Below are 23,283 nucleotides of genomic sequence, written 5' to 3' on the forward strand. Positions count from 1 at the left end.
GATCTTTTGGTGTATTTCTGGGATATAGCTGGTGCCTTCACGTTCCCTTTCCTTTTACAAGCACCTGACAGATCACACTTACCTTCCCACTTACCCTCACCGTGCATTTTAATGACTTTTTGTTTCTCAGTGGATGAACTTTTCAAGCCTGACTTCATTGTGGAAAGCTAGCGATCATCTCCCCCTACATTTAACCTGGTAACTAATCACCTGACACACCCTGAGAGTGGACATGGCTTTCACAAGGTCATCCACCAGGTCAGTTACAGATATGAAAATCAAATCCAAGTCTCCTAACGCCCAAGTTCCTTGTCACACGCCTTTTAATTGCCTGAGAGCTCAGAACAGAAATTGCAGTCCAGGAACTCAACATAGCAATAAAAGATAATCTGGGTTTCTTTACATTCTAATCTCTCCCATTTTGACAAGACAGAATCATGGACGGAGCCCAGGACTTCCTAGACTAGCTCTCTCATTTTACAAATGAGGAAATTGGAAGGTACTTGATCATGAACATCTCCTTCTTAGTGATTTCTCCTAAACGTGGGTAGGAACAGAATGTCCCACTAGTCCCCAGGGAAAGGTCCTTCAGCCAGCCTGGTGTTAGTACTGCACGCATTTAATCTGGGAGTAAGAAAACAAGCAGAATTATTTGTGTACTTTCCAGGCTGGGCTGTGCCTCAGATAAACCTTCATCCCCAAACTTTCTTCTTCTTTTTTTTTTTTTTTTGCAGTTTTTGGCCAGAGCCAGGTTTGAACCCACCACCTCTGGTATATGGGGCCGGGGCCCTACTCCTTGAGCCTCAGGTGCTGCCCTTTTCTTTCTTTCTTTTTTTTTTTTTTAGAGACAGAGTCTCACTTTGTCGCCCTCGGTAGAGTGCTGTGGCATCACAGCCCACAGCAACCTCCAGCTCTTGGGCTGAGTGCCTCAGCCGCCCAAGTAGCTGAGACTACAGGCTCCTGCCACAACGCCCAGCTATTTTCTGTTGCAGTTTGGCCGGGGCTGGGTTCGAACTCGCCACCCTTGGTATATGGGGCCAGCGCCCTACTCACTGAGCCACAGGTACCATCCCATCCCCAAACTTTCTGAGCAACAGGTGCTCTGCCACAGAAGAGGAGACCAAGTTGTGGGGTTTTTCTCATCTGGCGGTTGCAGTGGGATTGAATGTGACTGAACATCACGACCCTATTTTGAGTCCAGAGTTTTTGAAAACTCAAAGCCATTCTGTCAGAGGGTGAAAGCTGGTGAGCCAGACCACACCTGAAATCCTTCTTTCAAGACTTAGCTCAGGGGTAAGTTTCTCCAGGAAGACTTCTTGCAGCACCCCTCAGAGTTAGTCCTGGTACCCCTGAGTCCAACAGCAGAGTTGTTATTGACTTCTTTCCCCCACTAGACTGCAAGTTCCTTGGGATGGCCTCATACCCCATGTAGTGTTGTATCCCCAATGCCTGACACTGTGGAAACCTTGTGTGCTAGTGGCCTCATGAAGGGGGAAGGTCACTTACAATTCCCAACAGAGGCCGAGTCTGTGTGTATGAGGTTCCCTCACACAAAATGATAATTAGCATCTTTCTTTCTTTCTTTCTTTTTTTTTTTGTAAAAGCATGTTTGAAGTGAAAACTTCAAAACTATTTTCTAATGCAACTCTCTAGGAACAACCAGATCCCTTTTGCTTACCTAGTTCTTGATTTCTTTTTAAAACTCCAAATGTGTAGATCTGTTGCATCCCTCAAATGAAACCACTTCCTGTGTTTTCTTCTGTGCCTGTGTGCTAGGAAGCTCAGGAACCAGTCTAGTCTCACTCTTAGAAAGTCTCCTCCCCTGTTGGCACAGGCAGTGTTTGCCCCTGTATCTGCACAGTTTCTGATCTTTACTTTGATGTTCATTTTCAGGTATGGCGGGTATTTTATCATAAGCCCACTCTTTACCTTTCTGGGAGAAGGTAAGGGCAGGTGGTGTATAAGGTAACAGGAAAGTGTCCCCAGAACTCTGAGAGAAAACCACTCATGAAGATTCCTATTACAGTATTTCTATTGCACAGGCTTAAACCAAAATCAGCTTGATTGTTATGGTGTCCAAAAGGCGTGCAAGGTTGGCATGAATAGAGATGAGAGGTAACAATTCAGAGAGCTGGTCCAGCCTCATCCTCTACAGGATGTGAAGATATTCTTGACTCTGGAGGGGTGGCTGAGAAATGGAACTAGGATGGCTCACTGAACTTTTCTAGGGCTGGATGATAATATTTTTGAGACTTTCCCTGAGTCCATGCCCACCAAACCACCTCCTACAGATAATTTCAGTTTTGCATGCATCCTGACACTGGAAATGGGGTCTCCTGGGTATGAGATGCTGAAGGATGGTTTTCATCGTAAATAAGAGTTGGCATAGGGTTTACTCCGGTAGTATTCATTAGTGGGACTAGGCAGAGTACCCTGGAACACCAATGTATTTCTAGACTTGCAAAGTTGAAGGGCGCTCCTAGACTGTGGTTTCTATATCAGCCATCCTCCTCCATCTGGCTCTCTCAGATGGTAAAAGATGGTCCATTACAAGCATCAGTTTCAGTGCCTACAGCAGAGTCACCCAGCAATTTTCGAACTGTCCCTACAATGAGAATCATGGCTCTAGGCCTTTGAGAAGAAAGTCAGGAGACACCACCCCAACTAGGGAACTTCAAGGTGGAGGGACACAGAGCCATCTTGAATCCAACCTCAGAAACCTTGTTCAAAACAATGGCACTGATGCACCATTTGTAAACAATATTGCTCATAAAAGCAAACCTGGGCACTGGAGGTTTGATAATCCTGGAGGATGGATAATTCAAGTGTGGCACAGTCACACCATGGAATATTACACGCCAGAGAGCAGAGGGAACCACAACTGTGTGTAACAACAGGAGGAATTCAAGAACATGAGGAGGGGCTCGGCGCCTGTGGCTCAAGCAGCTAATGCGCCAGCCACATACACCTGAGCTGGTGGGTTCCAATCCAGCCCGGGCCCGCCAAACAACAATGACGGCTGCAACCAAAAAATAGCCGGGCATTGTGGCGGGTGCCTGTAGTTCCAGCTACTTGGGAGACAGAGGCAGGAGAATCACTTGAGCTCAGGAGTTGGAGGTTGCTGTGAGCTGTGATGTCACCGCACTCTACCTAGGGTGACAGCTTGAGGCTCTGTCTCAAAAAAGAAAGAACATGAGGAGGAAAAAAGCAGGTTGCAGAGCATGACAACATTTTTAGAAAACTCAAGGACAAGCAAAACCAAACAATACGTACAAGGTTACATTATACCCACACTATAGGAAGTGGCAGAAAGAAAGATTAGTGATAAAACTATTTAAAAAACAAAACAAGGGTATAATAAACACAAAAATTTAGACACGGTTAACTCTGGGATAGTCAGTAGTTTCACTCGTGTTCATATTATTGTTTTTATTATGTAGATGCCCCTGGCTTACATGTGTTTTGGTATGTAGCAAATATTACGTAAAGATCAGCCAGGAGCACTGCAGCTATCATCACTCACGGCCTGGGCCTGCAAGCTGTGGCTTAGTTTCTAGGTTCCCCACAAGCATTGCTGCAGCAACCTCCGGCAGCACCAGCTGCCAATGGCTCACACCTCCTGTGGCTCCAAAGTGTATCCCTGGCTTTGGTTAGACATGACAGGGCTGCTACCCTGGCAGGACAAGGTCAAAGGTTAGCAGTGACTATTTTCTCTGTTAGCACACTGAAGCCCCTTGTATTTCCTATTTCTGGATTTCCATCTCTCCCTTAAACCCAAACCACTGGCTTCAGGAAATTGATTCTCAGTTTCCTGGGGGGCTGTCCAGTGGACTGCAAGGCCTGGAGGGTGCCTGTCCAGCCCCAGCCCCACCACTTTCCTCCTACTCATTTGTTCATTCCACACATATTTACTGAGCACTTAACCATGTGCCAGGCACAGTTCCCAGTGCTGGGACTGCAGCAGTGAACAAAACCACTCAAAAAAACCCTGCCCTCCTGGTGCTTACGTTCTAGTGAGCAGGGACAGATGACTCATGCTAAGTTGATAACTCCAGATCAGGGATGACAAAAAGAAAACTGTAGCAAAATAGGGGAAGGGTAAAGGGGCGCATAGGGTGATCAGGGACGGCCTCTCTGAGGATGTGACTTCAGGGTAGAGATGTTAAAGAAGTGAGTTTCTAGAGAGGAGGCTTCGAGGCCATCTCTCCTGCTCCTGGCAACCCAGCTTTCCTCTAGGAACTAGCCTAGAGACAGATTTCCTTCCCACTTGGCTTCTTTATTGCCAGGTACTGCCAGGCCTCCAGGCTGGATTGGGTCGATAGGCTGTGATTTTTCACATCCTTGTCAAACCTGTAATACCTGAATGCCTGCAGAAAAAGATATTGGCTTAATTACTATTATTAGCATGAATGACTTTTTTTTTTTTTTTGCAGTTTTTGGCCGGGGCTGGGTTTGAACCCACCACCTCCTGCATATGCGGTCAGTGCCCTACCCCTTGAGCCACAGGCGCTGCCCCATGAATGACTTCTTACTCCTGAATTTACCTGAGGTAAATTCACCAGGTAAGCCACCTGGGGACTCTCTCCTCCATGATCACTTGTACCTCTCTCGGGTTGTTGTAGCAGCGGCCACAGCAGCTCGAGCAATGGGTGAGGACCAAAATATCGCAGAGATGGGAATGTATCCAGAGGTCACAAGACCTAACTGTTAGGCTCTACACACTGAAGGCCCAGAAGGCCCATTCTCTCCTGGGTCAGATGAACAGTGTTTGATGGACTCTGCTCCCAACCCCTCAGCACTCAAGCAGACGGTCTGAAGAATCCTCTGGTGGGCACTGGCTGCCTGCAAGGTAGAACCCTAAAATAGTCATGTGTATTTGTGACCAGGGTGTTAAACTCTAAAGAAAAACACTTGCAGGTCAATTCTAGACCTTGAAGATCTCCAACCTTATTCATTCATCCACGTACGCTCCCACAACATGCCTGGCCCTATGCTGGGTGCATGGGGTACAGAGATGTAGCTCACATTTATCGCACCGTCTAGGTCCTAAAATGGTTCTCTAGGATTTATCTGCATTTCCTCTTCAGTCTCAACCACTCTGTGGAGCAGGTATTACAGCCAAGAACCTAAGGTATAGAAAGGTGAAATGTTACTGCCCAGGCAGTACCCTGCCCTCATGCAGACAATTTATCAGCTAGGGAGGCAGACAGGTGCACCCTAATAGTTTACCTTATGTGTGTGGTGGCAACTGAACACTATGAATGTTTGTCATTATGATGACAAAAACAAAGGGAAACAGCATGAGCTGTAACACAGGATCTGTCATTGAGCAAGTCTTCTCTGTGACCTTTGGCGTGTGTCTGAAAGAATGCTCAGGAATTTGTCTCCTGGACCAGAGGGAAGGGAGGGGAACATTCCAGGCAAACATCTGGAGAGACTCACCTCTTGCTGGAGTTGGGAGAAGATATGGGGTTTGGGGGTGGGGGAGGAAATATCTCCAGTGGAGATTTCCTCCTTCCTTTCCTATTCATTTTTGGTGGAAGGAAAGGGACCAGAGTACCCTAGGATCCCCTGTTGAAACTCTATTTTCCTTTTCCTGGGGCTGTCCACAGTGTATAAGGCCTGTCAGCTCAGCTTCCATCACCTCAGAGGTCCCTGAGGTGCTTGAAAGTTATGCTGGTCACATCAGAAAACAACTGATGATCTCCCCTCCTCTTAATGTCTGAGTTTCACCTCTCTGGTAAAGTAAGGTCCAAAATGCTGTTCTTCACAAAACCCCAGGGCTGTGGAGGGTATGAGATGAACCTGCGTGTGAGGACCCCTGGAAAGCTGGAATAAGGTACACCTAGAAAGGATGGTGATGACACTTAGTGCCTTCTCATATCTGGTGATGGGCTATGTGCTATTCTAGATGGATGGATTCAACCTGAAATGCAAGGTCTGGAACCCAACACCCTTATCATGGCCACGGCTTTCTTCTCGGCAGTATTCTCAATACTGAAGCCACAGTGATAATCCTAAAATGTAGGTCAGATCATGGCACTCTTCTGTTAAAAGCCCTGCATGGATACCTTATCTCCACAGAGTAAAAGCCAAAATTTCACAACGGCCCACTAGGCACTCCACAAACCGTAACCCCCATCCCCACCACTCTGAGTTTCTGTTTACCCTTTGCTCACTCCACGCCAGCCACTCTGACCTCTCTGCTGTTTCTGCAGCTCACCACAAGTGCTCCAACCCCAGGGCCTTCACCCTTGCTATTCTCTCTGCCTGGAATGCTCCTCCCCTGAGATACCCTCCTGGCTCTCTCTCAGCTTCTTTAAGTCTTTGACTAAAGTCACCTCAGGGAGACCATCTCTTATCATTTGTTTAAAATTGCAACATCAAGGCTGAGCTCAGTGGCTCATGCCTGTAATCCTAGCACTCTGGGAGGCCGAGGTGGGCTGATTGCCTGAGCTCACAGGTTCCAGACCAGCCTGAGCCAGAGTGAGATCCTGTCTCTAAAAATAGCCAGGCATTGTGGCAGGAGCCTGTAGTCCCAGCTACTCCAGAGGCTGAGGCAAGAGGATTGCTTGAGCCCAAGAGTTTGAGGTTGCTGTGATCTGTGAAGCCACGGTACTTTACTGAGGGGGACAAAGTGAGATTCTGTCTCAAAAAAAAAAAAAAAAATTGCAACATCAGCTGTGGGCAGTGGCTCACATCTGTCATCCTAGCACTCTGGGAGGTGGAGTTGGGCCAATTGCCTGAGTTCACAAGTTCAAGACCAGCCTGAGCAAGAGCAAGACCCCATCTCTAAAAAAAATAGCTGGGCGTTGTGGACAGCCCCCTGTATTCCCAGCTACTTGGGAGGGTGAGGCAAGAGGATTGCTTAAGCCCAAGAGTTTGAGGTTGCTGTGAGCTATGTGACACCATGGCGATCTATTGAGGGTGACAAAGTGAGAGTCTATCTCTAAAAAAAAAAAAAAAATTGCAACATCCTTAACTCATTAAGTCTTTACCTTCCTCACCGAACCCTCCTGCTCTGTTTCTTCAAATAGCCATTTTTTATCCTTCTAATTTATTATTTTGTTTTGCTTATTTATTCCACTGACTGGAATGTAAGCTGAATGAGGGCAGGAATTTTGTCTTTTTAGTTCACAACTGTATCCCCAGCTCCTAAAATAGTGCCTAGTACATAGTAGGTGATCACTATATAGTTGTTCAATAACTGAAAGAATGCACAGCTCTACTTGCCCTCAGCTCTAGGCCAAGACAGTAAACCCCACTGGTGACTTCCCATTCTTCTCAGAGGGCAAGGGAGCTGGAATTAGAGTAACAGTCCTTCCCTGGTTCAAGGAAAGGACTGGAAACCTTAGCAGGTGCTGTGTCTCCACCCTCCTCTGGCTGGGTGAGGGCTAAGGCAGGGATGCGGGGGACTGTAGGGGAGATTAGAGAGGGGAGCCTGCTACGGGGTGCAGACTAAGCGGGGCCCAGAGGGATTCACAGGCAACTCCAGATGGCAGGACAAGCTCAGGCAGCCCCTCACCTCCACCTCTCATCCCAGGCCCCAGGCCCACTAGTCCTGACTGGCCATGACCTTCCCCGGGGTCACTGCCCTTGCGTGGCCCTGTTCCTGGGGTTCCAACCCTCACCCAGCCTCTCCCTTGACTCTTCCCTTCCCCATTTCCTCCCCTTCCACTCTTGGCTTTCCCTGCTTTCCCTTCCCCCCAGCCTCCCCTGACCCCCACCACGCCCCTCGCCCTTCCTCACGTCCTCCCGCCCCACCCCATCACACCCCACCCTCGCTTCCATCTCGGGTCTGCACCCCGATCCCCGACACCCCGAGTCCCTCTCCCGGGCCTCCGCAGCCACCCCGCCCTTCCTCTCGTCTCCCCCGGCCCGGGCCCCGGCCCCGGCCCGCACTGCGGCTCCGGCCCTGGCCGGCAGGGGCCGCTCCTCGCGGCGCCCGGGGCCCCGCCGCGCCCGCCGCCGCCGCCGCCGCCCGCCTCCCCACCCCTTCCCCGGCCGGCGCTCCCGTTACGCCGCGGAGCCGGGAGCCAGAGCCCGAGCCCGCGGCGGCGGCGGGAGGCGGCGAGGGGGCGCCGCGGCGGCGGTGGGGCCTGCGGGCGGGCGGGCGGGCCGGCGGCGCCCGGCCAGGCCGCAATGGCGACCAAGAAGGCGGGCTCGCGGCTGGAGACGGAGATCGAGCGCTGCCGCTCCGAGTGCCAGTGGGAACGGATCCCCGAGCTTGTCAAGCAGCTGTCGGCCAAGCTTATCGCCAACGGTACGCGCCGGGCACGCCGGCCTGGGCTGCGGGGGGCGCCGCGGCCTCCGCCAGAAGGGGCCCTGGAGGCGCGGCGGGCGTGGGAAGGGGCGCGGGCAGGGGCGCGGCCGGGTCGTGAGGGCGAGGCGGCCCAGGGGATGTGCTGGGGGCCAGGGCCCGAGAGAGCCCGGGGTGTCCCGGGTCACGCGGTGAGGGAGGCCGAGGGGGCGCTCGGAGATGGGCCGGCGCCCCAGGGTTCCAGCGCGCAGGGCGGGCTTCTTTGGAGTCTGGGGCGTAGCGGGGCTCCAGGAGGTCAGGGGCCGGCCTTGGGCTTCTAAGAAGTTGGAGGTGATGGGGGTTCCTTCAGGACACAAGTGTGAGAGTAGAGTCGAGTCCAGAGTGTGTGTGTATGGTGTACTCGGCGAATTGGGATGTTTTTATGTGGGTCCTGCGATTGTGGGTATTGAACAGAGACCCCTGGGAAACATGGTTTGTAAACATATGGTGTTCAAGGGGCTCCATGTGGAAGCTGAGGCTTGGGGCGTGTGGGGCGGGGGTGGAAGGCAGGTTGGGATGTGTATTCACAGAGTAGGGAGTCAAGGCTGCAGACCCAGAGAGCTCTGGACGGGAAATACAGGGGAAAGAGAGGAGAGTCAGGACGGAGAGTATTGTGGACAGAGGTGGGAATATGGTTGAAGAATGTTGGGAAATGGAATTGGGTGGGTGAGGGGTTGGTGCCTAGATGAGGAGGGGGTCTGAAGAGAGCCTCTAAGTAGGAGCCGGGTGCCTGCAGTTGGTCCATGATCTCTTTGAATTAGTTCTTGTACCCAGTCAAATCAAAATTGCATCTAGAATCCCATTCCAGGGCACAGCTCCACGTGGCCTTATTTGTTTTGGAAGCAAGTATCTTTAATATTTGCATGTCTTTCAGTACCTGCCAAAAGCGCAGGCACCAGTTCAGTGGTGAGAGGGCAGAGGTTTTTGTCATTTCAGTTTTGGCCTCTTGGGGCTGGCTTCCTGGAGCACATGTTGGTTGAACAAATGAATGAAGGAGTGAATGAATGAATGACGCTGCTCTAGGAAAGGATATCTGCACTATTTTCTTTTCTTTTTTTTTTTTTTTTGTAGAGACAGAGTTTCACTTTATGGCCCTCGGTAGAGTGCCGTGGCCTCACACAGCTCACAGCAACCTCCAACTCCTGGGCTTAAGCGATTCTCTTGCCTCAGCCTCCTGAGTAGCTGGGACTACAGGCGCCCGCCACAACGCCCAGCTATTTTTTGGTTGCAGTTTGGCCGGGGCCAGGTTTGAACCTGCCACCCTTGGTATATGGGGCCGGCGCCTTACCAACTGAGCCACAGGTGCCGCCCATATCTGCACTATTTTCAACCTTCTCACTTCAAACTTACCTAGACTGTAAGAGGAATGTCACGTGTCCTTATCAAAGATGGATTATGTTTGTGTCTTACAGTGTTAGCGCCTGAGAAGAACTTGGTTTTGTGTATTCTCAACTATGGTTCCTTGGTTTGGGCAAGTATTTTCTGGGTGAATACAGGTGCCATGATGATGCTAGGAGCATAGAGAAAGCACAGACCCTACCTGGGCTCAGCTTAGGGGAAAATGTTGACTCTTCTAAGTTAAGACAGCATTTGAGGAAATGTTCAGTCCCCTGGGCTTTAAGGGCAGCTTGACCTTGCCTTCCCCGTATGGCTCACCTGCTTGACCTTTTGCTCTCTGTTTTTCCTGCAGCATTGTCTTCTTTATTCTCAGAGTTGGACAAACCTGGGTCTACTTTGTCATCTCCCAGCTGTGTGCTCGTAATGATACCTTCTGTGCAGGTCCATGTTAGGATTAAATGGGTTTGTTTATGAGCCTTCTGTTTTTTTTCCTTCTGAATCTCCTTTCCTGCTATCTTTGCTCTTTCATTCAATCAGTGTTTGTGTGCCCACCTGTGCCAGTTACAGACTTGACCAAATTCCTACCCTCATGCACTCACACTCCTCTGAGAAGGAGACAGATGATAAGCAAATATGGAAATCAATAAGCAGGATAGCTTCAGATAGTGAGAACTGATTGAAACAGGCAAATTAATGTGATTGAGAATGACGGGCAGATGAAGGAGGGTTCAAGCTACAGTGGTCCCTGGATTGAGAGGGTAGGTGGGCTTTTAGTGATTTGGGTTCATCTTGCTCACTTTTCGCAGCTTCAATAGGCCCGGCCCTCTTCCTAGGGCCTGGTCCCTGTGGCCTATGCTGTAGTAGTCATGAAAGGAGCTTAGGAAGGTGGAGTTTGTGGGGGCACTCTGGTCTATGGGGCTGTGTGCAAATTTAGTTTGGGGAAACTAATGGGAGAAAGATTTTTGTCCCGGATACTCACATGGTAAGCAGTAGTTGTTGATGGCAAGAGGTCACCCAGGCTTGAAAAGGTCAGGGAGATTGCTTAGGAAGATAATAAAATAAAGCAAAAAAAAGGTGAAACAAAACCAGAATTATTGCAGTTCTCCTTAGTGTTCAGAGTAGTGTTTGAAGGAGGCTCCTTCCCTTCCTTTGGCTGATTATGGTTCCCTTGGGCTGGTAGTGGGACTTCATGCTGGCTTTGGGAGCACCAGCTCCCCTTTAGGCCCTGTTGGGGAGATTTAGCCCAAGTTTTGTGCAGATTTTACAAAATCCTGAAGTTAAAGTATTTTTTGCTTAGAATAAGGAAAACAAGTTAATGCCATGTTTATCGTACTACCACAGTTACCTAAAAGACAGCCATAGGCAGAAAACAGCACAGTGTTTGGAAACCACCTGATGGGAATCTGATTCTTGTGACCTTGGCCAAATCATTTAACTATTCTGAGCTTCAGTTTCCTCATTTTAGAATGAGGATTAAGAGACTTACCTTGGAGGAGTTGTTACAAAGATTAAAGGAACTAATAACTCCCAAAGCCTGACACCTTAGGAGGCAGGCCCTTTATTCATTCATTTATACATTCATTCCATAAATACAGGGTATTAAGTACCTGCTATGTGTTAACCATGTTTTAGGCACTGGGACTATACCAGTGAACAAAACAGACAAAAATCGCAGCCCTTATGAATTCTACATTCTAGAAGGGAAGGGGCAGGGAGACAGATAATAAATAAAATCACCTTAAGTAAAACTTACAGGATGTCGGATGGTCAGTGCTGACCTCCTGGAAGGGAGGAAAGGAGAAGGTGCTTTGGGAGCGGTGGGGGAAGGGGATGAATAGGGTGGCTCTGGAAGGCCTCACTGGGAAGGCAGCATCTGAGATAAGTAAGACCTAAGGAGGTAGAGTAGCAAGTTCTAGACAGGGGACTTCAAGGACAGAGCCGTGGTGGGGCCAGATCCTGTGAGGCCTCGAAGGCCATAGTTAAAGCTTTGGCTTTTCTCTGAGGGAGATGGGGGCCACGGAGAGCATTCTGAGCAGAGGAATCCCTCATTCTCAATGCTCCCACTAGCAGTGGGCTTCCCCACCCAGCAGCATTGGCTCCTAGAGGGAGGGAACATGGCAGCCTCTCTCCATTAAGGATTCTAAATAGTGAACATTTTCAGAGCATGCTGTTTCATTTTGAGTCCTTTGGAATAAATTGGTTTAGACATTTCCCAAGAGGTAGATAAGGAAGAAAAGGGCAAATGTTAAGTTGAAAACGGAACCCAGAAGTCTGTCTTCTGCCTCATACCCCACTGTGTGGTAGTCATCATTTTACTCATGTCATCTCAAAAAACTAAAATGTGGTAGTTATTGCTATGCCAAGCCCTCGTGAATCTCAGCAAGAGGATGATCACACAGGTTCGGGGCATGGGGGAAAGTCCCACTAAAATCTGGGCTCCTGCTGCCTCAAGTGTGATCCAATCACCTGGGAACATGGGAGAAGTGCAGATGCTTGGGCCCTGCTGCCCCTTGACTTGTGGAGTCGGAATCTGCACCTTAGCAAGATATCCAAGGGCTTTGTGGTCACTGGGAACCCTGAGGTGCCCTGGCCTGGGGCTGAAACAACAGCCAGAGAGCTACATATGGGCTTTGTATCGGCTCACAGGTCAGTCCTGACCCCTGGGAGGACAGTTCCAGCTGCTCTCTCTCTCCCCACAATGTCACCCTCCAACCTCCCAATGCTAAGGGCACTGGTGAGTGTGAAAGTGCAGGGATCCGGCATCTGCGCTTAACCTCTTGAGCGGCCCTTCCTCACTGGTCAGAGAGTTCAGAACACCTGCTCTATGAGGGTGGTTGCACAGATTCAACAAGTCAATCCACATCCGCACGTGGTAAATACAGTGTTGTTCTCTCTAGCTGACTTGGTGTAACCCTGGTCAAGGCAGGCCAAGTCCTGGCTGTCAACCTGGCAGTGAAAAACAGAGTAGAGGACTTAAAAATGACACTAGTCAAGACTCCCACATATTTCACTGACAGAAACAGGCATTTGAGAGGCCTGCGCCTGCCCCAGCAGACAGCCACTCCCTTTTCCCAGGTAGTGTCGGCTTCTCTTTTCTCATCTGTTAAGCTTCTTAGGCAGCTCGCTTACGGAGTTCACTTAGAAAGATTAGTCCCCAAATGGTTGTTTCTCCCTTAAGGGATCATTGCCCTTCTGATTCGATAAGATTTTGAGACATTTTAATTACTTTTTGGTGAGAAGTAGGTAGGGTATAGTGTCTGAAACAGAGTATTTCTGGGGCAGTGTGTTTGGACCATTGATTGAGTAGGAGTGAAATTCTTGCCTTTGCCAATAGCTGCTGTTCATATTGTTTGGAGACAGGGCATGGATAGGATGTGGCTTCCTGGCCCAGGAGGTGCTCATTCCTTTGCATGCTTTCCCAAAAGGAGAGAAGTCAGTGGCGGACTGGGGGCCTTACTGGCTGGCTCAAGGGTCTTCTCTGGAAACAAAGCTGAGGTTTAACTGAGAGTCTCTGCTAGAGGGCAGAAAGTGACCCTGTTGTTGAGGGATGACTTCTTTGGACATACCTGGTGCACCTTGGACTCCTGGGAGTCAAAGTGCTCCCGGAAGAGGGGGGCGGGACGCCAATGGACCTCCAGTGACCCTTCTACTGGTCTTCCCAGGCTACTCTTTGAAATGCTCTATCTTGTCCTTTGAAGGGTGCACCTTGGTAGCAAACCATATGTCCTGATTTTTGGATTAAAAAGATTTACCTTTTTGACAGTGATGGATTGATGGTGCCGACTAGGCATTGAGGCTCTTGGTCACGGTAGACGGAGCAGAAGGACTTTGATATCTTGTGCCTCTGTGAATTGGGGCTGGGCTGCTCAGCTTTTCCTAACCCTAACCCCTAACCCAGCTTGATTACATACCTGAGGTGCTGATGGCACTGCGCCTAGAGCAGCCCTTCTCTGGACTTCCTGTTATGTGAGATAATACGTTCCTTCTTGGTGAAGCTGTATTTAGTTTGGTGTTCAGTCATTACTTGCTGCTGAAGGCATTCTAACTGCTACACCTCTTCACTTTCCCAGAGCACTTTCCCAGAGCACCCCAGCTGCTTGGCCAGCCTCACAATGGGTGCTGGGGAATGGCCTTTGCTCCTGGTTCACACTGGATTTGCACAGGTGGATTCCTGCCCCTCTGAGTGACCTCATGCTAGGCAGGTGGTGGACGGTTGCAGGTCTGTGAAATGAGTGAAATCCACTTTTTGTCATCTGAGAAGCCCAGGAAGTAGGAAGATTTTTTTCTGTGACTTCTCAACAGTGTCCCCATCAGCCGCCAAGACAAAGATGAATGGTGTTTGGCAGCTGGGTGCCATATAAAATACAAAAGATAGCCACAAGAACCCTAGAGGATGGTGACAGCCTTGTCTCCCTTGGAGTTTGTCTGTCCTTGGTTGTCAAGTGTGGGTGGTGGCAGTGCCAGAGCAGAGCAGAGCAGACCTGTTTTGGTTCTTTCTTTCTTTCTTTCTCTCTTTCTCTCTTTCTCTCTCTTTCTTTCTTTCGACAGAGTCTCACTTTGCTGCCCTCGGTAGAGTGCCATGGCATCACACGGCTCACAGCAACCTTCAGCTCTTGGGCTTATGTGTTTCTCTTGCCTCAGCCTCCCGAGCAGCTGGGACTACAGGCGCCCGCCACAACGCCCGGCTATTTCTTTTGTTGCAGTTCGGCCAGGGCTGGGTTTGAACCCGCCACCCTCGGTATATGGGGCCGGTGCCCTACTCACTGAGCCACAGGCGCCGCCCCTGTTTTGGTTCTTTCAGAGGCCACCAGGTCTGGAGTCAGAATCCATACACATTTACCCTCCAAGTGACCGTGTGCACATCACTCGATCCTCTGAAACCTTAGTGGTCTTAACTTCATGGGTGTTAAGATAAGTGCCAGTAGAGAAGAAGAATGAGCAGCATTTCCTGGGCTTCTTCTGTATGTCAGATTCTGGGCCTGAACTTTTATATGAACCCCAATTTCATCATCACAACAACTGAATGAGGTCAGGGGTTGTAATTCTCATTCAGGGAATGAGTAGACTGAGACTCAGAGCTGTTAATTGAGCTGGATTCTAGCCCACTTCTGACTGGTTCCATTCTTCTTCTTTTACACTAGTGTTTTGCTGAACTGGTTGGTTCAGAGAATCACTTAGGGCTTGCTAGATTCCCCACTCCCAGAGGTGCTCATGCAGCAGGTCTGGGGTGGAGCCAGGGTTCTGCAAGCTTCAGCTCCCAGATGCCAGCACGGACAGTGCTTGACACACTTTGAGTAGCACTGAACTAAGAGGCCCTGGACTTTATAGATTCCCAGACATTTCATCTGAGGGCCACATTCTCTTGCCCCAAGGTAGCAGCTGGAAATCCGCATTTCTTAACAGAGGCTGAGGTCATTTGAGTAGGTGGGGAACCCCCTTTCTGCCCTGAACCCTGGTGGTTAGCGTGTGCTGAGCATCTACTGTGTGGGCACAGCCCAGGTGTAAGAAGGACATCAGGAGAAGTGGAGTTAGCAGGTCAGCAGCCAGGGAAAGCTTACAATTCAGGACTGTCACTCAGGCTCTGGGTAGAGCATCACCTGGAGGCTTGTTAGCAGTTCATATTTGCAGGCAAGGCCCAAGCTTCTGCTTCAGGAGGTTTCGCAGTGTTGGGATTCAGGAAACAGCCCTAGGTGGTTATGGGGCAGGGAGTTCCAAGACCAGACTTTGGACCTGAGTGTCCAAGTAGGAGACAGAGTGTGACCTGTAGCTTGAGAACAATGACAGTGTCAGTTTTAAGACACACAGGGTGTAGCTGGGTTATGGAAGGCTGAGGTCAGGGTGGGCTTAGGTGGCCATGGGTAAAGCCTGGCAGAGCTAGGAGGAGGATCTTGGGCAGGATGGTGGTGTAGGGTGACCAGCTTTTCCTAGTTGGCCTGATACTTTCCTGGTTTTAGCATTGGAATTCCTTATTCCTAGAAATGGCCTCTGTCCTGGGCAAGCAGGCCAGTGGTTCACCCTATCAGGTGGGTGGGGGCATTTTTGCAAAGATAAAAGGAACTTGTGTAGGAGAAAGCTGTGGATTTGTTCTCACACTTAGTCCAGCCTTAGGTGAGTTACTCAGCTTCTCTGATCACTCTTTATCTCCAAGGTTATTGTGAGGAGTTAGTGCAGTTTCTGGCACCAGCAGCATCTGAAAGCGGCCTGGCTGGATCAGGAGTCCTGTGTGTGAGAGGAGGGTGGAGGGTCCAGATGCTCCGTACTTTGCAGGGGGCGAAGGGAGTGATGGGAGGATGACAGCCACAGAAGTGATAGTGGATGTCATCAGATACACGGGGATGGGTGGTTTCCTGTTGTTCTGAGTAGTGACTAAGGTCTGAAGCTGAAGACAAGCAGTGTTAGCCTGGTCAGAGAACAAGTGAATGTAACAGTCGCGCCTCAGCCCGTATCTGACAGGTGTTACTCATTCAGCGTTCAGTGAGCCCGGCACAGGGTGTGGGGTGCTGTGTGTGTAATGGGAACATGGAGATGAATGTGACCACTGTCTCAGCCCTATGATGACAGGATTTTTTTGCTGGTTTTATTCCTTGTTACACGTCTATCTCAGCCACCAGTAAGAGTCCGGCATACTGTTGCTGTTCAATTGTCAAATGAATAACTTGGCCTCCATCCTTGAGGAATTTACTTGGATTTATTTCCTTATCAAATGCCTACTGAACACCTACTGTGTCTACCTGAGACCTGGTCCCACATCTCAGGCCTGGGTGTGGTCTCTAGGGTGGCTGTGTGTGGCCCTGCCCACCTATGCTCTGGGTGAGTTCTGGCTGATGGATTGTCACTAGAGCTGACTGAATGCCTGGGACCTTCCCCTCTTCCCCTTTTATAGCTTTTGTGGAAATGCAGGGTGGACGCTGCTGAGTAGCCTTCCTGAGAGGGGCCCTGGACCCCTCCACTGTTCCTCCTCATCCCCCTTCCCTCTGCACGTGCAGCCTAGCTAACCCCATCTGCATGCAGCCTGGGTCCCTCAAGGAACTGCCCCTCTTTAGCCCTCACAGGGTCTAAGTCTAGTGAGAAGCCATGTTTTCTCTTTAGTTGGCCCTCAGTATCCAGTTGACAGGGTGATGTGCTACAGGTGCCAAGGCCAGAACTGGCAGTAAATGCCACTTTCCTGTCCCTGGCCTACTAGGCCAAGGGAGTCAATTCTCCAAAAGAGTCCTGAGCCCGAAGGCCTGGGAGAGTGGTCTCTGAGACCCCATGCATCCTGCCCCACCACACTCACAGATAGACCCAGACTCCTTTCTGCCTGGAATTGCACCTAGAAAAGTCCTGCCTCACTTGGGGGAGTTCCTCAGCCCCAGCCCAGTTCCCATTTGCTCTTGACGGTCCACTGAGTGTTCAGGGTTCTTCCACACCACCATCCCAGAACTTGAGGGCAGAGACTGGACTGTGGCTTTGAGTCTTTAAGAGAAGCTGGTCGACTCTGTGTGTGTGTTGGACTTGCCTGTGTGGAGCTGGCTTCCTGAGAGGGCCATTTCCAAGCCTTCTGGGCTGGCCTGATAACATGCCCCTGCCCAGTCAGTCACTTCCTGCCCTGCGGAGCTCTGGGGACAGGCCAAACTAACTCTAATGACTTTCAAGTTACCTTTTCTTAGGTTAGGTTTCCCAAGGGAAAGAGTTGCATGTCTGCGTGTGCGTGTGTGTGTGTGTGTTAGACCAGCATACTCATTTATTCTGCCAACGCAGTGGAAGTGTTGTCTTCTGTTCCCACATTTTACTCTCTCGTCTCATTCTTCCAGCCTCAGCCAGGCGTGGATGTGGAGAGGAACTTGGCCTGAGGCCTGAACTCTGGCTATCCGGATTTTCCCAGAATATCATTTCTGCCTACTTCTTCAGGGCCTCTTAATCTTTGACTTCTGCCATCTTTCCTTTTCAGTCAAGAGTTCTGAATAACCAGGCCCTCTGAACTGGGTCACAGTTTCACACAAGATAGTTGTGGGAGGGGGAGGAACCAGCAGGAGCTCTGAGGTAGAAAGGGGAAGGCTAGGATTTTGGTCAACAGTCATGGCCAGACGTTGTGCCAGGAGAGCTGCATCTCCTGAGACTACGCTACTTGGTTGGGCCCTGTCCATGAAGGGGTGACCTATTTATTGATTGATTAATTCCATAAATATTTATTAAGTCCCTACTATGGGCCAAGCACTGGAACTAGAGCATGCACGTGAGACTGACAGGTGGAAGTAAGAGCTAAGATGGTAAGTTACAAGGATTTGGGCTGTTGCTTTGGGGAGTGGGAAGCTGCTGGAGGGCTAGAGGGGTGACCTGGTATGACTTGTATAGGGTCAGCTCGTCCTTTCTAAAAGTAGAAGTGTGTACCTTTTTTTCTCACCCTGCAGCTGGACAGTGCCCCTGTCTTGCTAAGTTCACCTTCTGCCTGTGCCCGCCCACACCCGTGCAGCTGTGTGCTGCTGGAGAAGACCCACCAAGCCTGCTGACCACTTGCGAATGCCAACCAAAAACCTGGAAGGGCACCAGCCCTTCCTATCCTTGAGTAGACTGTGTCCACACTTTCCAAAGAGTTCTCATGCTTTTCTCTCTTCTTCCTCTGAAAGTCACCTTCTCGCCCATAGCTCATGACCTTGCCTTATGCTTTATTGAGGAAATAAAAGCAATTAGGAAACTCTCCTTTCCTACCGCTAAATCTACCAGCTTTCCCTCCTGACACTGCTCAGAGGCTTCACTCCTTTCAAAGACCAACCGCTCCTTTGCCTTTGTTCAGAATCTCTTCTGTTCTCACCTTCAGCACACACAAATGCCTTGACTTACCTGTCGAGTGACTGCCCTGGTGCTCTGTGCCTTATCCCAGCAAGGCCTCTACACAGTGCTGTCATCCCAGCCAGCTTCACCTGGGCTCATACGCCGCCACCTCCCCCGCCCCCCACTGCGTTCCACTGAGACTGCTCATATCAAGTCAGCATGTTGCCTCCATGTTGCCAGATCTAATGGTTATGTCTGGGCTGTTACGCTTGATATTCCAGCTGCCCGTGCTGTCTTTGTGGAAACACTCCCTGGTCTTGGTTTCTGGAATAGACATGGTCCTAGTTTCACTTTCCTGGTCTTCCCTCTCAGTCGTCTAGCTTTGACCTGGACTTGATTTCTCTACTTGGATGTTGAATGCCATTTCACATTTAATGGGGCCAGAATAGAACTCTTGGTTTTACTTCTCCTCATTTCAGTGAATGGGAATATGGTATTCCTTTCTGCTCACTTGTTCAATCTAAATTGAAAATTTATCTGTAATCCCTTTCCTCATGCCTATGTATTAGTTTCCTGTGTCTGCTGTAACAAATAATCATAAAATTTGCTGGCTTCAATGAAAACTTTCTTTTAGACTTCAGGAGGCCAGAAGTCGGAAATGAGTCTCATTGGGCTAAACTCAAGTATCAGCAGGACTCTTCCTCTTGGAGGCTCTGGGGGGAATCTGTGTTCCTGTCTTCCCCAGTTTCCTGCCTGTACTCCTTGGCCTGTGACCCCTTCCCCCATCTTTAAAGCGAGCAGTTCAGCATCCTGCACCCTTTCTTTTTCTGTTCTCACATCTCCTGAGACTCTGGCCCTTCAGCTTTAAGGACCCAATGGGGCCATTTAAATAATCCAGGTTAATTCTCTTACTTCTCCCATCTCAGGATCCTTAATCACATCTGCAAAGTCCATTTTGCCATATGAGATGACGTAGTCCCAGCTGTCGTCTTACAGGGGGCCATGATTCTGTCTCCTGTGAAGCCCATTCAGTCCATTATTAAATTTAGTTATCTCCAGCTATATCTTTAGCCATCTGTTTCTCCCTTTCTGCACTATTTCTTACCTCACCCCTATCCAGGTTACCGACACCCCTCACCTGACTGCTGTAGTAACTTTCTGTTTCTCTCCCAGGTTCTGCCCCACCCCAAGTCCATTCTCCATATGATGCTTAAATCAGAGCATTTTTATGCTTAAAAACCTTCACATTCCTGGGCCAGTGTGGTGGCTCTACTTATAATCCTAGCATTTTGGAAGGCCAAGGTGAGAGCAATGTTTGAAGCCAGGAGTTCGAGACCAGCCTGGGGAATATAGTGAGACCTCCATCTCTACAAAAAATTTTTTGAATTAGCTAAGTGCGATGGCTAGTAGTCCTAGCTACTTGGGAGGCTGAGGTGGGAGGGTTGCCTAAGTCCAGGAGAACCATGGACACCAGAAAAACTAGCTGGGCATGGTGGTGTACCCCTGTAGTCCCAGTTACTTGGGAGGCTGAGGGAGGAGGATTGCTTGAGTCTAGGAATTCAGGGTTGCAGCAAGCTATGATGACGCCATTCACTCCAGTCTGGGTGATGCAGTAAGACCTGGCTCTAAAAAAATTAAATAAATGAAAGCACGAATGAATGAGTCAGTCAACCCTCAGACTCCCCATTGCACTTTGCACAGATGCCAGGTCCCTCACCCAGTCTGCCTTTCCCTGCTCTTCTGCCTACCCCCAGCCCCAACATGCTCCCCTCCATCCCAGCCACACTGTCTTTCCTGATCTTCTAGAGCATACCAGTTGCATTCCACCTCAGGGCCTTTCCATAAGCCACTCCCTCTCTTCTCCTGGAACACTCTTTCCTCAGATCTTCGCATGACTAATACCTGCTCTTCATTCTAGTCTCAAATGCCCTTGCCTTGGAGTCTTTCCCTGATCTGAGCACCCTACCAGGCACTCACTGTCACACCACCCTCTTTAATTCTCTGCATAGCCCTTACTGCTACCTGGCCCCTTTCTGGTTTATCTCCGCTCCCTGTCTAGAATGTAAGCCCCCTGAGGGCAGGGAGTGCTCTGTCTCCTTCACAGATATAAGTTTCTGGTGCTGGCAGGTGCTGAATAAATGTTGATGAGGTGTGCAAAGTGCTGCAAGGAACATGATTAGCTGAGGCAGAGGGAGCTGGGGGCAGCTGCTTCAGGCTGACCTGAAACACATCCTCCAGGGTGCCTAGGATTTGAGCAGGAGAAAGGAGGGAGGCATTGCATGTCCAGGCACCCTTGGGTGAGACAGATGGCCATGGCCTGGAAAGGATGCCGAGAACCTGGAGTATAAGTATGCCAGAAGCTGGCAGCCCAGGGAGAGCAGGAGATAGGCTCTTGGTAGTGATAGTGGAGGTGAAACTCCTTCAGGGATGATAGACAAGGCTGTAGATTTAGAGTACTCAGTAACACAGGTCATCTTTTTTCATTTTAAGTTAATCGCTTCATGTTTTGTGTAGGTAATGAATGTACGTAGTAATAAAAATCAAATTGCATAAAAGGGCACATAGGGAAAGATAACCTCCCTTCTACATTGTGTGTCCTTTTGCTCCCTTTCACAGACAGTCAGTCTTAAGACTTTCTGGGGTTTCTCTCAGAAATACCCTGAGCTTTTGTACATTTAATATTATTTTTTAGTTTGATTTTTTGTTTTATTTATTTATTTAAGTACATAATAATGTACATATTTGGGGGGTGCATGTGATAATTTGATACATTCATATAATCAAATCATGGTAATTGGGAAATCCATAAGTTAAATATTTATCTTTTCTTTACACTAGGAACAAGTTATTCTTTTCTAGCTATTCTGAAATGTAAAATCAATTAATATTAACTATAGTCACCCCAGTGAACACCAGGTATTATTTAAGTGGATATTTGTACCCATCAATCAACCTCCCTTCATCCCCCACTCCTACAGCCCCCCCTCCACCCAGGCTTCAGCAACCTCTAATCTACTCTCCATCTTCACAGATTTCACTTTTGTTTTATCTGGTTTTTTTTTTTTTTGTAGAGACAGAGTCTCACTTTATCGCCCTTAGTAGAGTGACGCCACAGCTCACAGCAACCTCCAACTCATGGGCTTAGGCGATTCTCTTGCCTCAGCCTCCCAAGTAGCTGGGACTACAGGTGCCCGCCACAATGCCTGGATATTTTTTTGTTGCAGTTTGGCTAAGGTCAGGTTTGAACCCGCCACCCTTGGTATATGGGGCCGGCGCCTTACCCACTGAGCCACAGGTGCCACCCAGAATTCACTTTTTAAAGCTCCCACATATATGAGTGAAAACATGCAATATTTGCTTATATGTGCTTGATTGATTTCACATAACATGATGAGCTCCAGTTCGATCTGTGTTTCAGTAAATGACAGGAGTTCATTCTTTTTCATAGCTGAACAACATTCCATTATACATATATACTTGCATATAAACTTGCAGTTTTCTTTATTCATTCATCCATTGATGGGCATTTAAGTTGATTCCGTGTTTTATCTGCTGTGAATAGTGCCATAATAAACATGGGAGTGCAGATATTTCTTTGCTATATTGATTTCCTTTCTTTTGAATATATACTAGTAGTGTGGGATCATATCATAATTGTACTTTTAGTTTTTTGAGGAACCTCCATACTGTTTTCCATAGTAACTCTACTAATTTACATTCTCACTAGCAATGTACAAGGGTTCCCCTTTCTGTACATCCTCACCAGCATCTGTTATTCCCTGTCTTTTTTTCAGACAGAGCCTCAAGCTGTTGCCCTGGGTAGAGTGCTGTGGCATCACAGCTCACAGCAACCTCCAGCTCCTGGGCTTAAGCAATTCTCTTGCCTCAGCCTCCCAACTAGCTGGGACTACAGGTGCCCGCCACAACGCCCAGCTATTTTTTGGTTGTAGTTGTCGTTGTTTGGCAGGCCCGGGCTGGATTCGAACCCACAAGCTCTGATATATGTGGCTGGCACCTTAGCCGCTTGAGCAACAGGGCTATTCCCTTTTTCATAAAAGCCACTTTAACTGGGGTGAGATGATATCTCATTGTGGTTCTGATTTGCATTTCTTTGACAGCTACCCTGTTTCCTCAAAAATAAGACATCCTCTGAAAATAAGACTTACTTACAGGAAAGATAAGATGTCCCCTGAAAATAAGACCTAGCACATCTTTGGGAGCACTTCTTAAAATAAGACACTGTCTTATTTTCGGGGAAACAGGGTAGTTATGTTGAGCATTTGTTCATATAGTTGTTGGCCATTTATTATGAACATCTGTACATTTATAAGAAAACACTGTTTTCTACATGTAATGGTGACATACTGTACACCTATATGGTGCCTTTTTTAACCTTCTCTTTATCTTTGAGATTGTTAGCTATTGCTGTATCACAAATCATCACAAAACTTGATGCCTTAAAACAATCATCTTTTATTATTATTCATGAATCTGGGCTTGCCAGGGCTTACTTATGCATTTATGGCCAAGTTGTGAGTCAGCTTGGTGAGTTTGGTGCCCTTTTTTTTTTTCTTAGACAGAGTCTCACTCTGTTGCCTGGGCTAGAGTGCAGTGGTGTCATCATAGCTCAGTGCAAACTCAAACTCTTGGGATCAAGCAATCCTGCCTCAGACTCCCAACCACCATGCCTAGCTAATTAAATTTTCTTTTTTTTTTATAGAAACAGGGTCTTGGTATTGCCCAGGCTGGTCTCTAACTTTGGCCCCAAGCTGTCCTCCCACCTTGGCCTCTCAAAGCGCTAGGATTATAGGTTTGAGCCACTGCCTGGCCTCTTTGTTGCTCTTGACCAGTCTTTCTTACGTGCTGGGAACACATGCTTGGCTGACATAATTCAG

General features: G+C 48.8%; 1 protein-coding gene across 4 annotated transcripts in view; it reads left to right on the top strand.

The window, feature by feature from the left end:
- The first annotated feature begins 7,932 nt into the window (after positions 1-7,932).
- Positions 7,933-23,283, top strand: part of TTC7B (tetratricopeptide repeat domain 7B) — a 265,477-nt gene continuing 250,126 nt past the window's right edge. The window contains exon 1 of one of the 4 annotated variants that reach the window (XM_053601954.1): positions 7,933-8,263. In XM_053601954.1, coding sequence (XP_053457929.1) covers positions 8,143-8,263 — 121 coding nt within the window. In that variant the 5' untranslated portion in view covers positions 7,933-8,142. The remainder of the gene's footprint in view (positions 8,264-23,283) is intronic. The other 3 variants (XM_053601955.1, XM_053601957.1, XM_053601958.1) reach the window with 3 other exon arrangements.

This window comes from Nycticebus coucang, chromosome 9 (genome assembly GCF_027406575.1).
Source record: "Nycticebus coucang isolate mNycCou1 chromosome 9, mNycCou1.pri, whole genome shotgun sequence".
Classification (NCBI taxonomy): Eukaryota; Metazoa; Chordata; class Mammalia; order Primates; family Lorisidae; genus Nycticebus; species Nycticebus coucang.